At 44.7% G+C, this 13145-nt stretch overlaps 1 protein-coding gene across 4 annotated transcripts in view; it reads left to right on the top strand.

Moving 5' to 3' along the window:
- Positions 1-12594, top strand: part of LOC110512371 (F-BAR and double SH3 domains protein 2) — a 107307-nt gene extending 94713 nt beyond the window's left edge. For all 4 annotated transcript variants that reach the window (XM_036964898.1, XM_036964899.1, XM_036964896.1 and 1 more), the window contains 4 exons: positions 868-1076; positions 10473-10647; positions 11170-11246; positions 11382-12594. In XM_036964898.1, coding sequence (XP_036820793.1) covers positions 868-1076; positions 10473-10647; positions 11170-11246; positions 11382-11465 — 545 coding nt within the window. In that variant the 3' untranslated portion in view covers positions 11466-12594. The remainder of the gene's footprint in view (positions 1-867; positions 1077-10472; positions 10648-11169; positions 11247-11381) is intronic.
- Positions 12595-13145: the final 551 nt, after the last annotated feature.

Genomic DNA, 13145 nt, shown 5'->3' with positions numbered 1-13145 from the left:
CTCCCCCTCTCCTCCTCTCCCCTAACCTCTCTCCCCCCTCTCTCCTCCTCTCCCCGATCCTCTCTCCCTCCTCCTCTCTTCTCCCTCCCCTCTCTCCCCCCTCTCACTCTCCCCTCTCCTCTCTCCCTCCTCCTCTCTCCTCCCTCCCCTCTCCTCTCTCCCCCCTCTTCCCTCTTCCCTCTCACTCTCCCCCTCTCTCCTCCTCTCCCCTCTCCTCTCTCCCCCCTCTCACTCTCCCCCCTCTCTCCTCCTCTCCCCTATCCTCTCTCCCCCTCTTTCTCCTCCCTCTCTCCTCTCCCCGATCCTCTCTCCCTCCTCCTCTCTCCTCCCTCTCTCCTCCTCTCCCCGATCCTCTCTCCCTCCTCCTCTCTCCTCCCTCCCCTCTCTCCCCCCTATCACTCTCCCCCGTCTCTCCTCCTCTCCCCTCTCCTCTCTCCCCCCTCCTCTCTCCTCCCTCCCCTCTCCTCTCCCCCCTCTTCCCTCTCCTCTCTCCCCCCTCCTCTCTCCTCCCTCCCCTCTCCTCTCTCCCCCCTTCTCTCTCCCCCCTCCTCTCCTCCCTCCCCTCTCCTCTCTCCCCCCTCCTCCCTCTCCCCTCCTCTCTCCTCCCTCCCCTCTCCTCTCTCCCCCCTCTTCCCTCTCTTCTCTCCTCCCTCCCCTCTCCCCCCTCTTCCCTCTTCCCTCTCCTCTCTCCCCTCTCCTCCCTCCCCTCTTCCCCCTCCCCTCTCCTCTCCCCCCCTCTTCCCTCTCCTCTCTCCCCCCTCCTCTCTCCGCCCTCCCCTCTCCTCTCTCCCCCCTCTTCTCTCCTCCCTCCCCCCTCCTCTCTCCTCCCTCTCCTCTCTCCCCCCTCCTCTCTCCCCCTCTCCCCAGTGAGTTTTGTGAGGGCGCTGTATGACTACGATGGTCAGGCGGATGAGGAGCTGTCCTTCCCAGAGGGGGCTGTCATCCGTCTACTCAACAGAGACACCCAAACAGACGATGGCTTCTGGGAGGGAGAGTTCAATGGACGAGTGGGAGTCTTCCCTTCTGTACTGGTGGAGGACCTGACTGAGAGCAGAGAGAACAGTGTAGACAAACTGGTACACACACACACGCAGACACACTGGGGAGCAGACAAACTGGTACACACACACACACACACACACACTGGGGAGCAGACACACTGGTACACACACACACACACACACACACACACACACACTGGGGAGCAGACACACTGGTACACACTTACACACACACACACTTGAGAGCACACAAGCACACACACACAAATGCATGCATGCACGCTAGTGCTGAGCGATTAATCAACATTCCGGGTATTTTACGTTTTTTAAACAACTAATTGACTGAAGTAGGTTCAATTATTTGAATTCCATTTCCTTTTTTTTTTTTTCCCTTCAGCACATTGCACAGTTTCTCTAGCGATAAATCAGATCCAGCCGGAACTGTGCGATGTTGTAGTTTCCAACAGTATGAAAAATATATGCACTCACTACTGTAAGTCTCTCTGGATAAGAGAGTCTGTTAAATGACTCACTACTGTAAGTCTCTGGATGAGAGAGTCTGCTAAATGACTCCCTACTGTAAGTCTCTCTGGATAAGAGAGTCTGTTAAATGACTCACTACTGTAAGTCTCTCTGGATAAGAGAGTCTGCTAAATGACTCACTACTGTAAGTCTCTGGATAAGAGAGTCTGCTAAATGACTCACTACTGTAAGTCTCTCTGGATAAGAGAGTCTGCTAAATGACTCACTACTGTAAGTCTCTGGATAAGAGAGTCTGCTAAATGACTCACTACTGTAAGTCTCTGGATAAGAGAGTCTGCTAAATGACTCACTACTGTAAGTCTCTCTGGATAAGAGAGTCTGTTAAATGACTCACTACTGTAAGTCTCTCTGGATAAGAGAGTCTGTTAAATGACTCACTACTGTAAGTCTCTGGATAAGAGTGTCTGCTAAATGACTCACTACTGTAAGTCTCTCTGGATAAGAGAGCCTGCTAAATGACTCACTACTGTAAGTCTCTGGATAAGAGAGTCTGCTAAATGACTCACTACTGTAAGTCTCTGGATAAGAGAGTCTGCTAAATGACTCACTACTGTAAGTCTCTCTGGATACGAGAGTCTGCTAAATGACTCACTACTGTAAGTCTCTCTGGATACGAGTCTGCTAAATGACTCACTACTGTAAGTCTCTCTGGATACGAGAGTCTGCTAAATGACTCACTACTGTAAGTCTCTGGATAAGAGAGTCTGCTAAATGACTCACTACTGTAAGTCTCTGGATACGAGAGTCTGCTAAATGACTCACTACTGTAAGTCTCTGGATAAGAGAGTCTGCTAAATGACTCACTACTGTAAGTCTCTCTGGATACGAGAGTCTGCTAAATGACTCACTACTGTAAGTCTCTCTGGATACGAGAGTCTGCTAAATGACTCACTACTGTAAGTCTCTGGATAAGAGAGTCTGCTAAATGACTCACTACTGTAAGTCTCTCTGGATAAGAGAGTCTGCTAAATGACTCACTACTGTAAATCTCTGGATAAGAGAGTCTGCTAAATGACTCACTACTGTAAGTCTCTCTGGATACGAGTCTGCTAAATGACTCACTACTGTAAGTCTCTCTGGATACGAGAGTCTGCTAAATGACTCACTACTGTAAGTCTCTCTGGATACGAGTCTGCTAAATGACTCACTACTGTAAGTCTCTCTGGATAAGAGAGTCTGTTAAATGACTCACTACTGTACGTCTCTCTGGATAAGAGAGTCTGCTAAATGACTCACTACTGTAAGTCTCTGGATAAGAGAGTGTGCTAAATGACTCACTACTGTAAGTCTCTGGATAAGAGAGTCTGCTAAATGACTCACTACTGTAAGTCTCTCTGGATACGAGAGTCTGCTAAATGACTCACTACTGTACGTCTCTCTGGATAGGAGAGTCTGCTAAATGACTCACTACTGTAAGTCTCTCTGGATACGAGAGTCTGCTAAATGACTCACTACTGTAAATCTCTCTGGATAAGAGAGTCTGCTAAATGACTCACTACTGTAAGTCTCTCTGGATAAGAGTGTCTGCTAAATGACTCACTACTGTAAGTCTCTCTGGATAAGAGAGTCTGCTAAATGACTCACTACTGTAAGTCTCTCTGGATAAGAGAGTCTGCTAAATGACTCACTACTGTAAGTCTCTGGATAAGAGAGTCTGTTAAATGACTCACTACTGTAAGTCTCTCTGGATAAGAGAGTCTGCTAAATGACTCACTACTGTAAGTCTCTGGATAAGAGAGTCTGCTAAATGACTCACTACTGTAAGTCTCTCTGGATAAGAGAGTCTGCTAAATGACTCACTACTGTAAGTCTCTGGATAAGAGAGTCTGCTAAATGACTCACTACTGTAAGTCTCTGGATAAGAGAGTCTGCTAAATGACTCACTACTGTAAGTCTCTCTGGATAAGAGAGTCTGTTAAATGACTCACTACTGTAAGTCTCTCTGGATAAGAGAGTCTGTTAAATGACTCACTACTGTAAGTCTCTGGATAAGAGTGTCTGCTAAATGACTCACTACTGTAAGTCTCTCTGGATAAGAGAGTCTGCTAAATGACTCACTACTGTAAGTCTCTGGATAAGAGAGTCTGCTAAATGACTCACTACTGTAAGTCTCTGGATAAGAGAGTCTGCTAAATGACTCACTACTGTAAGTCTCTCTGGATACGAGAGTCTGCTAAATGACTCACTACTGTAAGTCTCTCTGGATACGAGTCTGCTAAATGACTCACTACTGTAAGTCTCTCTGGATACGAGAGTCTGCTAAATGACTCACTACTGTAAGTCTCTGGATAAGAGAGTCTGCTAAATGACTCACTACTGTAAGTCTCTGGATACGAGAGTCTGCTAAATGACTCACTACTGTAAGTCTCTGGATAAGAGAGTCTGCTAAATGACTCACTACTGTAAGTCTCTCTGGATACGAGAGTCTGCTAAATGACTCACTACTGTAAGTCTCTCTGGATACGAGAGTCTGCTAAATGACTCACTACTGTAAGTCTCTGGATAAGAGAGTCTGCTAAATGACTCACTACTGTAAGTCTCTCTGGATAAGAGAGTCTGCTAAATGACTCACTACTGTAAGTCTCTGGATAAGAGAGTCTGCTAAATGACTCACTACTGTAAGTCTCTCTGGATACGAGTCTGCTAAATGACTCACTACTGTAAGTCTCTCTGGATACGAGAGTCTGCTAAATGACTCACTACTGTAAGTCTCTCTGGATACGAGTCTGCTAAATGACTCACTACTGTAAGTCTCTCTGGATAAGAGAGTCTGTTAAATGACTCACTACTGTACGTCTCTCTGGATAAGAGAGTCTGCTAAATGACTCACTACTGTAAGTCTCTGGATAAGAGAGTGTGCTAAATGACTCACTACTGTAAGTCTCTGGATAAGAGAGTCTGCTAAATGACTCACTACTGTAAGTCTCTCTGGATACGAGAGTCTGCTAAATGACTCACTACTGTACGTCTCTCTGGATAGGAGAGTCTGCTAAATGACTCACTACTGTAAGTCTCTCTGGATACGAGAGTCTGCTAAATGACTCACTACTGTAAATCTCTCTGGATAAGAGAGTCTGCTAAATGACTCACTACTGTAAGTCTCTCTGGATAAGAGTGTCTGCTAAATGACTCACTACTGTAAGTCTCTCTGGATAAGAGAGTCTGCTAAATGACTCACTACTGTAAGTCTCTCTGGATACGAGAGTCTGCTAAATGACTCACTACTGTACGTCTCTCTGGATAAGAGAGTCTGCTAAATGACTCACTACTGTAAGTCTCTCTGGATACGAGAGTCTGCTAAATGACTCACTACTGTAAGTCTCTGGATAAGAGAGTCTGCTAAATGACTCACTACTGTAAGTCTCTCTGGATAAGAGAGTCTGCTAAATGACTCACTACTGTAAGTCTCTCTGGATAAGAGAGTCTGCTAAATGACTCACTACTGTAAGTCTCTGGATAAGAGAGTCTGTTAAATGACTCACTACTGTAAGTCTCTCTGGATACGAGAGTCTGCTAAATGACTCACTACTGTAAGTCTCTCTGGATAAGAGAGTCTGCTAAATGACTCACTACTGTACGTCTCTCTGGATACGAGAGTCTGCTAAATGACTCACTACTATCTTATCTCTGGATAAGAGTGTCTGCTAAATTACTCACTACTGTAAGTCTCTCTGGATAAGAGTCTGCTAGATGACTCATTACTGTAAGTCTCTCTGGATACGAGTGTCTGCTAAATGACTCACTACTATCTTATCTCTGGATAAGAGAGTCTGCTAGATGACTCACTACTGTAAGTCTCTCTGGATACGAGAGTCTGCTAAATGACTCACTACTGTAAGTCTCTCTGGATACGAGTGTCTGCTAAATGACTCACTACTATCTTATCTCTGGATAAGAGAGTCTGCTAAATTACTCACTACTGTAAGTCTCTCTGGATAAGAACATCTGCTAAATGGCTCACTACTGTAAGTCTCTCTGGATAAGAGAGTCTGCTAAATGACTCACTACTGTAAGTCTCTCTGGATAAGGGTGTCTGCTTATTGACTCACTACTGTAAATCTCTCTGGATACGAGTGTCTGCTAAATGACTCACTACTATCTTATCTCTGGATAAGAGAGTCTGCTAAATTACTCACTACTGTAAGTCTCTCTGGATAAGAACATCTGCTAAATGACTCACTACTGTAAGTCTCTCTGGATAAGAGAGTCTGCTAAATGACTCACTACTGTAAGTCTCTCTGGATAAGGGTGTCTGCTTATTGACTCACTACTGTAAGTCTCTGGATAAGAGTGTCTGCTAAATGACTCACTACTGTAAGTCTCTCTGGATAAGAGAGTCTGCTAAATGACTCACTACTGTACGTCTCTCTGGATAAGAGAGTCTGTTAAATGACTCACTACTGTAAGTCTCTCTGGATAAGAGTGTCTGCTTATTGACTCACTACTGTAAGTCTCTCTGGATACGAGTGTCTGCTAAATGACTCACTACTATCTTATCTCTGGATAAGAGAGTCTGCTAAATGACTCACTACTGTAAGTCTCTCTGGATAAGAGAGTCTGCTAAATGACTCACTACTGTAAATCTCTGGATAAGAGAGTCTGCTAAATGACTCACTACTGTAAGTCTCTCTGGATACGAGTCTGCTAAATGACTCACTACTGTAAGTCTCTCTGGATACGAGAGTCTGCTAAATGACTCACTACTGTAAGTCTCTCTGGATACGAGTCTGCTAAATGACTCACTACTGTAAGTCTCTCTGGATAAGAGAGTCTGTTAAATGACTCACTACTGTACGTCTCTCTGGATAAGAGAGTCTGCTAAATGACTCACTACTGTAAGTCTCTGGATAAGAGAGTGTGCTAAATGACTCACTACTGTAAGTCTCTGGATAAGAGAGTCTGCTAAATGACTCACTACTGTAAGTCTCTCTGGATACGAGAGTCTGCTAAATGACTCACTACTGTACGTCTCTCTGGATAGGAGAGTCTGCTAAATGACTCACTACTGTAAGTCTCTCTGGATACGAGAGTCTGCTAAATGACTCACTACTGTAAATCTCTCTGGATAAGAGAGTCTGCTAAATGACTCACTACTGTAAGTCTCTCTGGATAAGAGTGTCTGCTAAATGACTCACTACTGTAAGTCTCTCTGGATAAGAGAGTCTGCTAAATGACTCACTACTGTAAGTCTCTCTGGATAAGAGAGTCTGCTAAATGACTCACTACTGTAAGTCTCTGGATAAGAGAGTCTGTTAAATGACTCACTACTGTAAGTCTCTCTGGATAAGAGAGTCTGCTAAATGACTCACTACTGTAAGTCTCTGGATAAGAGAGTCTGCTAAATGACTCACTACTGTAAGTCTCTCTGGATAAGAGAGTCTGCTAAATGACTCACTACTGTAAGTCTCTGGATAAGAGAGTCTGCTAAATGACTCACTACTGTAAGTCTCTGGATAAGAGAGTCTGCTAAATGACTCACTACTGTAAGTCTCTCTGGATAAGAGAGTCTGTTAAATGACTCACTACTGTAAGTCTCTCTGGATAAGAGAGTCTGTTAAATGACTCACTACTGTAAGTCTCTGGATAAGAGTGTCTGCTAAATGACTCACTACTGTAAGTCTCTCTGGATAAGAGAGTCTGCTAAATGACTCACTACTGTAAGTCTCTGGATAAGAGAGTCTGCTAAATGACTCACTACTGTAAGTCTCTGGATAAGAGAGTCTGCTAAATGACTCACTACTGTAAGTCTCTCTGGATACGAGAGTCTGCTAAATGACTCACTACTGTAAGTCTCTCTGGATACGAGTCTGCTAAATGACTCACTACTGTAAGTCTCTCTGGATACGAGAGTCTGCTAAATGACTCACTACTGTAAGTCTCTGGATAAGAGAGTCTGCTAAATGACTCACTACTGTAAGTCTCTGGATACGAGAGTCTGCTAAATGACTCACTACTGTAAGTCTCTGGATAAGAGAGTCTGCTAAATGACTCACTACTGTAAGTCTCTCTGGATACGAGAGTCTGCTAAATGACTCACTACTGTAAGTCTCTCTGGATACGAGAGTCTGCTAAATGACTCACTACTGTAAGTCTCTGGATAAGAGAGTCTGCTAAATGACTCACTACTGTAAGTCTCTCTGGATAAGAGAGTCTGCTAAATGACTCACTACTGTAAGTCTCTGGATAAGAGAGTCTGCTAAATGACTCACTACTGTAAGTCTCTCTGGATACGAGTCTGCTAAATGACTCACTACTGTAAGTCTCTCTGGATACGAGAGTCTGCTAAATGACTCACTACTGTAAGTCTCTCTGGATACGAGTCTGCTAAATGACTCACTACTGTAAGTCTCTCTGGATAAGAGAGTCTGTTAAATGACTCACTACTGTACGTCTCTCTGGATAAGAGAGTCTGCTAAATGACTCACTACTGTAAGTCTCTGGATAAGAGAGTGTGCTAAATGACTCACTACTGTAAGTCTCTGGATAAGAGAGTCTGCTAAATGACTCACTACTGTAAGTCTCTCTGGATACGAGAGTCTGCTAAATGACTCACTACTGTACGTCTCTCTGGATAGGAGAGTCTGCTAAATGACTCACTACTGTAAGTCTCTCTGGATACGAGAGTCTGCTAAATGACTCACTACTGTAAATCTCTCTGGATAAGAGAGTCTGCTAAATGACTCACTACTGTAAGTCTCTCTGGATAAGAGTGTCTGCTAAATGACTCACTACTGTAAGTCTCTCTGGATAAGAGAGTCTGCTAAATGACTCACTACTGTAAGTCTCTCTGGATACGAGAGTCTGCTAAATGACTCACTACTGTACGTCTCTCTGGATAAGAGAGTCTGCTAAATGACTCACTACTGTAAGTCTCTCTGGATACGAGAGTCTGCTAAATGACTCACTACTGTAAGTCTCTGGATAAGAGAGTCTGCTAAATGACTCACTACTGTAAGTCTCTCTGGATAAGAGAGTCTGCTAAATGACTCACTACTGTAAGTCTCTCTGGATAAGAGAGTCTGCTAAATGACTCACTACTGTAAGTCTCTGGATAAGAGAGTCTGTTAAATGACTCACTACTGTAAGTCTCTCTGGATACGAGAGTCTGCTAAATGACTCACTACTGTAAGTCTCTCTGGATAAGAGAGTCTGCTAAATGACTCACTACTGTACGTCTCTCTGGATACGAGAGTCTGCTAAATGACTCACTACTATCTTATCTCTGGATAAGAGTGTCTGCTAAATTACTCACTACTGTAAGTCTCTCTGGATAAGAGTCTGCTAGATGACTCATTACTGTAAGTCTCTCTGGATACGAGTGTCTGCTAAATGACTCACTACTATCTTATCTCTGGATAAGAGAGTCTGCTAGATGACTCACTACTGTAAGTCTCTCTGGATACGAGAGTCTGCTAAATGACTCACTACTGTAAGTCTCTCTGGATACGAGTGTCTGCTAAATGACTCACTACTATCTTATCTCTGGATAAGAGAGTCTGCTAAATTACTCACTACTGTAAGTCTCTCTGGATAAGAACATCTGCTAAATGGCTCACTACTGTAAGTCTCTCTGGATAAGAGAGTCTGCTAAATGACTCACTACTGTAAGTCTCTCTGGATAAGGGTGTCTGCTTATTGACTCACTACTGTAAATCTCTCTGGATACGAGTGTCTCCTAAATGACTCACTACTATCTTATCTCTGGATAAGAGAGTCTGCTAAATTACTCACTACTGTAAGTCTCTCTGGATAAGAACATCTGCTAAATGACTCACTACTGTAAGTCTCTCTGGATAAGAGAGTCTGCTAAATGACTCACTACTGTAAGTCTCTCTGGATAAGGGTGTCTGCTTATTGACTCACTACTGTAAGTCTCTGGATAAGAGTGTCTGCTAAATGACTCACTACTGTAAGTCTCTCTGGATAAGAGAGTCTGCTAAATGACTCACTACTGTACGTCTCTCTGGATAAGAGAGTCTGTTAAATGACTCACTACTGTAAGTCTCTCTGGATAAGAGTGTCTGCTTATTGACTCACTACTGTAAGTCTCTCTGGATAAGAGAGTCTGTTAAATGACTCACTACTGTACGTCTCTCTGGATAAGAGAGTCTGCTAAATGACTCACTACTGTACGTCTCTCTGGATAAGAGAGTCTGTTAAATGACTCACTACTGTAAGTCTCTCTGGATAAGGGTGTCTGCTTATTGACTCACTACTGTAAGTCTCTGGATAAGAGTGTCTGCTAAATGACTCACTACTGTAAGTCTCTCTGGATAAGAGAGTCTGCTAAATGACTCACTACTGTACGTCTCTCTGGATACGAGAGTCTGCTAAATGACTCACTACTATCTTATCTCTGGATAAGAGTGTCTGCTAAATTACTCACTACTGTAAGTCTCTCTGGATAAGAGTCTGCTAAATGACTCACTACTGTACATCTCGCTGGATAAGAGAGTCTGTTAAATGACTCACTACTGTAATTCTCTCTGGATAAGAGAGTCTGTTAAATGACTCACTACTGTAATTCTCTCTGGATAAGAGAGTCTGTTAAATGACTCACTACTGTAATTCTCTCTGGATAAGAGAGTCTGCTAAATGACTCACTACTGTAAGTCTCTGGATAAGAGAGTCTGCAAAATGACTCACTACTGTAAGTCTCTCTGGATACGAGAGTCTGCTAAATGACTCACTACTGTAAGTCTCTCTGGATACGAGAGTCTGCTAAATGACTCACTACTATCTTTTCTCTGGATAAGGGTGTCTGCTTATTGACTCACATGTAAATGTAAAAAATGATTGGAAGGACCAGTTATATTGATAGTGTTTTCAATGATTAGGAATAAGTCACAATATGCAGAATCTGTGAAAGATGATTGACATTGTCCTCCAACCCCTAATTTTGACTTTGTTTCCCTCTTTCTCCTCCAGATCTCTCCATCTTCGAGGCTGCCCTCCTCGTTGCCGCCCCTCCCTCTGTATGATCAGCCCCCCTGCAGCCCCTACTCCACCCCAGACACCCCCACCCCTCCGCCCCTCCCTCGATCTCCCTCTGTCAATGGGGAACACAAGCCACCTCCCACAATGTACAAGGGACCCACTCACAGTAAGAGATTGACCAGAGCTGGGTTTATAGTTTTTACACATGTACAGGACCCACTCGCAGTAAGAGAGTGACCAAAGCTGGGTTTATAGTTTTTAAACATGTAAGAAGGAGTAACAGTTACATACACTGGGTAAGACTGTAAAAATAGATCATCATCGTAATTTCTATTCTGTGTCTCTCTCTCTCTCTCTCTCTCTCTTTGTCTGTCTCTCTCTCTTTTTCTTTGTCTGTCTGTCTCTCTCTTTCTTTGTCTGTCTGTCTTTCTCTCTCTCTGTCTCTCTCTTTCTCTCTCTCTCTTTCTCTCTCTTTCTCTCTCTCTCTTTCTCTCTCTGTCTGTCTCTGTCTCTCTCTCTTTCTCTCTCTGTCTGTCTCTGTCTCTCTCTCTTTCTCTGTCTCTGTCTCTCTTTCTCTCTCTCTCTGTCTCTCTCTCTTTCTCTGTCTGTCTCTGTCTCTCTGTCTCTCTTTCTCTGTCTGTCTCTCTCTCTTTCTCTCTCTCTTTCTCTCTGTCTCTGTCTCTCTCAGATCATAGTCCAGTGTCTCCAGAGTTCCCCCAGCCCTCCCGGTTCACCCCCGACGGAGGCATCAGCACACTACGACCTGTAAGCCACCCCAAGACCGCAGCCTAGATCAAGCACAGTATTGAGAGAAGCAGAGTGAATCCAAAATCATTGAGGCAACAGTGCTGCATGTGTGTTAAATGTTAAATGACCCCCCCCTTCTCTCTCCCCTCATAGGTCCGTGCAGCACCTCCGCCCCCCAAGCAGAAACCTCACAAACAGACAGAGAAGACTGAGGAGGTGGAGATCACACTGGTGTGACAGACAGACGGAGAAGACTGAGGAGGTGGAGATCACACTGGTGTGACAGACAGACAGAGAAGACTGAGGAGGTGGAGATCACACTGGTGTGACAGACAGACAGAGAAGACCGAGGAGGTGGAGATCGCACTGGTGTGACAGACAGATGGAGAAGACTGAGGAAGTGGAGATCACACTGGTGTGACAGACAGACAGAGAAGACTGAGGAGGTGGAGATCATACTGGTGTGACAGACAGACAGACAGAGAAGACTGAGGAGGTGGAGATCACACTGGTGTGACAGACAGACAGAGAAGACTGAGGAGGTGGAGATCACACTGGTGTGACAGACAGATGGAGAAGACTGAGGAAGTGGAGATCACACTGGTGTGACAGACAGATGGAGAAGACTGAGGAGGTGGAGATCATACTGGTGTGACAGACAGACAGACAGAGAAGACTGAGGAGGTGGAGATCACACTGGTGTGACAGACAGACAGAGAAGACTGAGGAGGTGGAGATCACACTGGTGTGACAGACAGATGGAGAAGACTGAGGAAGTGGAGATCACACTGGTGTGACAGACAGATGGAGAAGACTGAGGAGGTGGAGATCATACTGGTGTGACAGACAGACAGAGAAGACTGAGGAGGTGGAGATCACACTGGTATGACAGACAGACAGAGAAGACTGAGGAGGTAGAGATCACACTGGTGTGACAGACAGATGGAGAAGACTGAGGAGGTGGAGATCACACTGGTGTGACAGACAGACATACAGAGAAGACTGAGGAGGTGGAGATCACACTGGTGTGACAGACAGACAGAGAAGACTGAGGAGGTGGAGATCACACTGGTGTGACAGACAGACAGAGAAGACTGAGGAGGTGGAGATCACACTGGTGTGACAGACAGATGGAGAAGACTGAGGAAGTGGAGATCACACTGGTGTGACAGACAGACAGAGAAGACTGAGGAGGTGGAGATCACACTGGTGTGACAGACAGATGGAGAAGACTGAGGAGGTGGAGATCACACTGGTGTGACAGACAGACAGAGAAGACTGAGGAGGTGGAGATCACACTGGTGTGACAGACAGACAGAAAAGACTGAGGAGGTGGAGATCACACTGGTGTGACAGACAGACAGAGGGACAGCAGAGCACAGACCTGGATGACTGAACTTTGAACTGGGCTTCACCTCTAAGCTTTGAACCCTGGAACCCCCCCCTTCACTCCCCCCCTACCTCCCTCCACTGGGAAGAAACAAGTGAAGGAAGATGGTTCTGTCTCCAAGCAACAAGCCCCTCACCCCTCCTCTCCCTCTGTGTCAGACTGTCTGTCTGTTGCCTTAACTTTGCTCTCATCATTTTGAATGAAAGGAATTCAACGGGAGGAGGAGGAAGAGGAGAAATGCTGAGGTGGAGAGTTGAAATGAGTTTTATCTGCTATGTGAGCAGAGTTTCCCCTGTCCTTGCCATATATAGTCATATCATACGTATTTAATGTGTATTAGTACAGTACATTACTGTTGTCATAGGAATGTTCTGAATTATGCACAACATTTCATATTAGCCTAACCCGCTGAATGGAGTATCTATTTTATATGTAGTAGAAGTTTATCCATATGTCAACCTGGAAGAGCATCATACATGCAGTTAGAGAGAGGGTGGAGATGGAGAGAGAGGGGGGAGATGGGGAGA

The sequence above is a fragment of the Oncorhynchus mykiss genome, chromosome 27, assembly GCF_013265735.2.
Source record: "Oncorhynchus mykiss isolate Arlee chromosome 27, USDA_OmykA_1.1, whole genome shotgun sequence".
NCBI classification, from domain to species: domain Eukaryota; kingdom Metazoa; phylum Chordata; class Actinopteri; order Salmoniformes; family Salmonidae; genus Oncorhynchus; species Oncorhynchus mykiss.
This window is presented reverse-complemented; position numbering and strand designations above follow the sequence as displayed.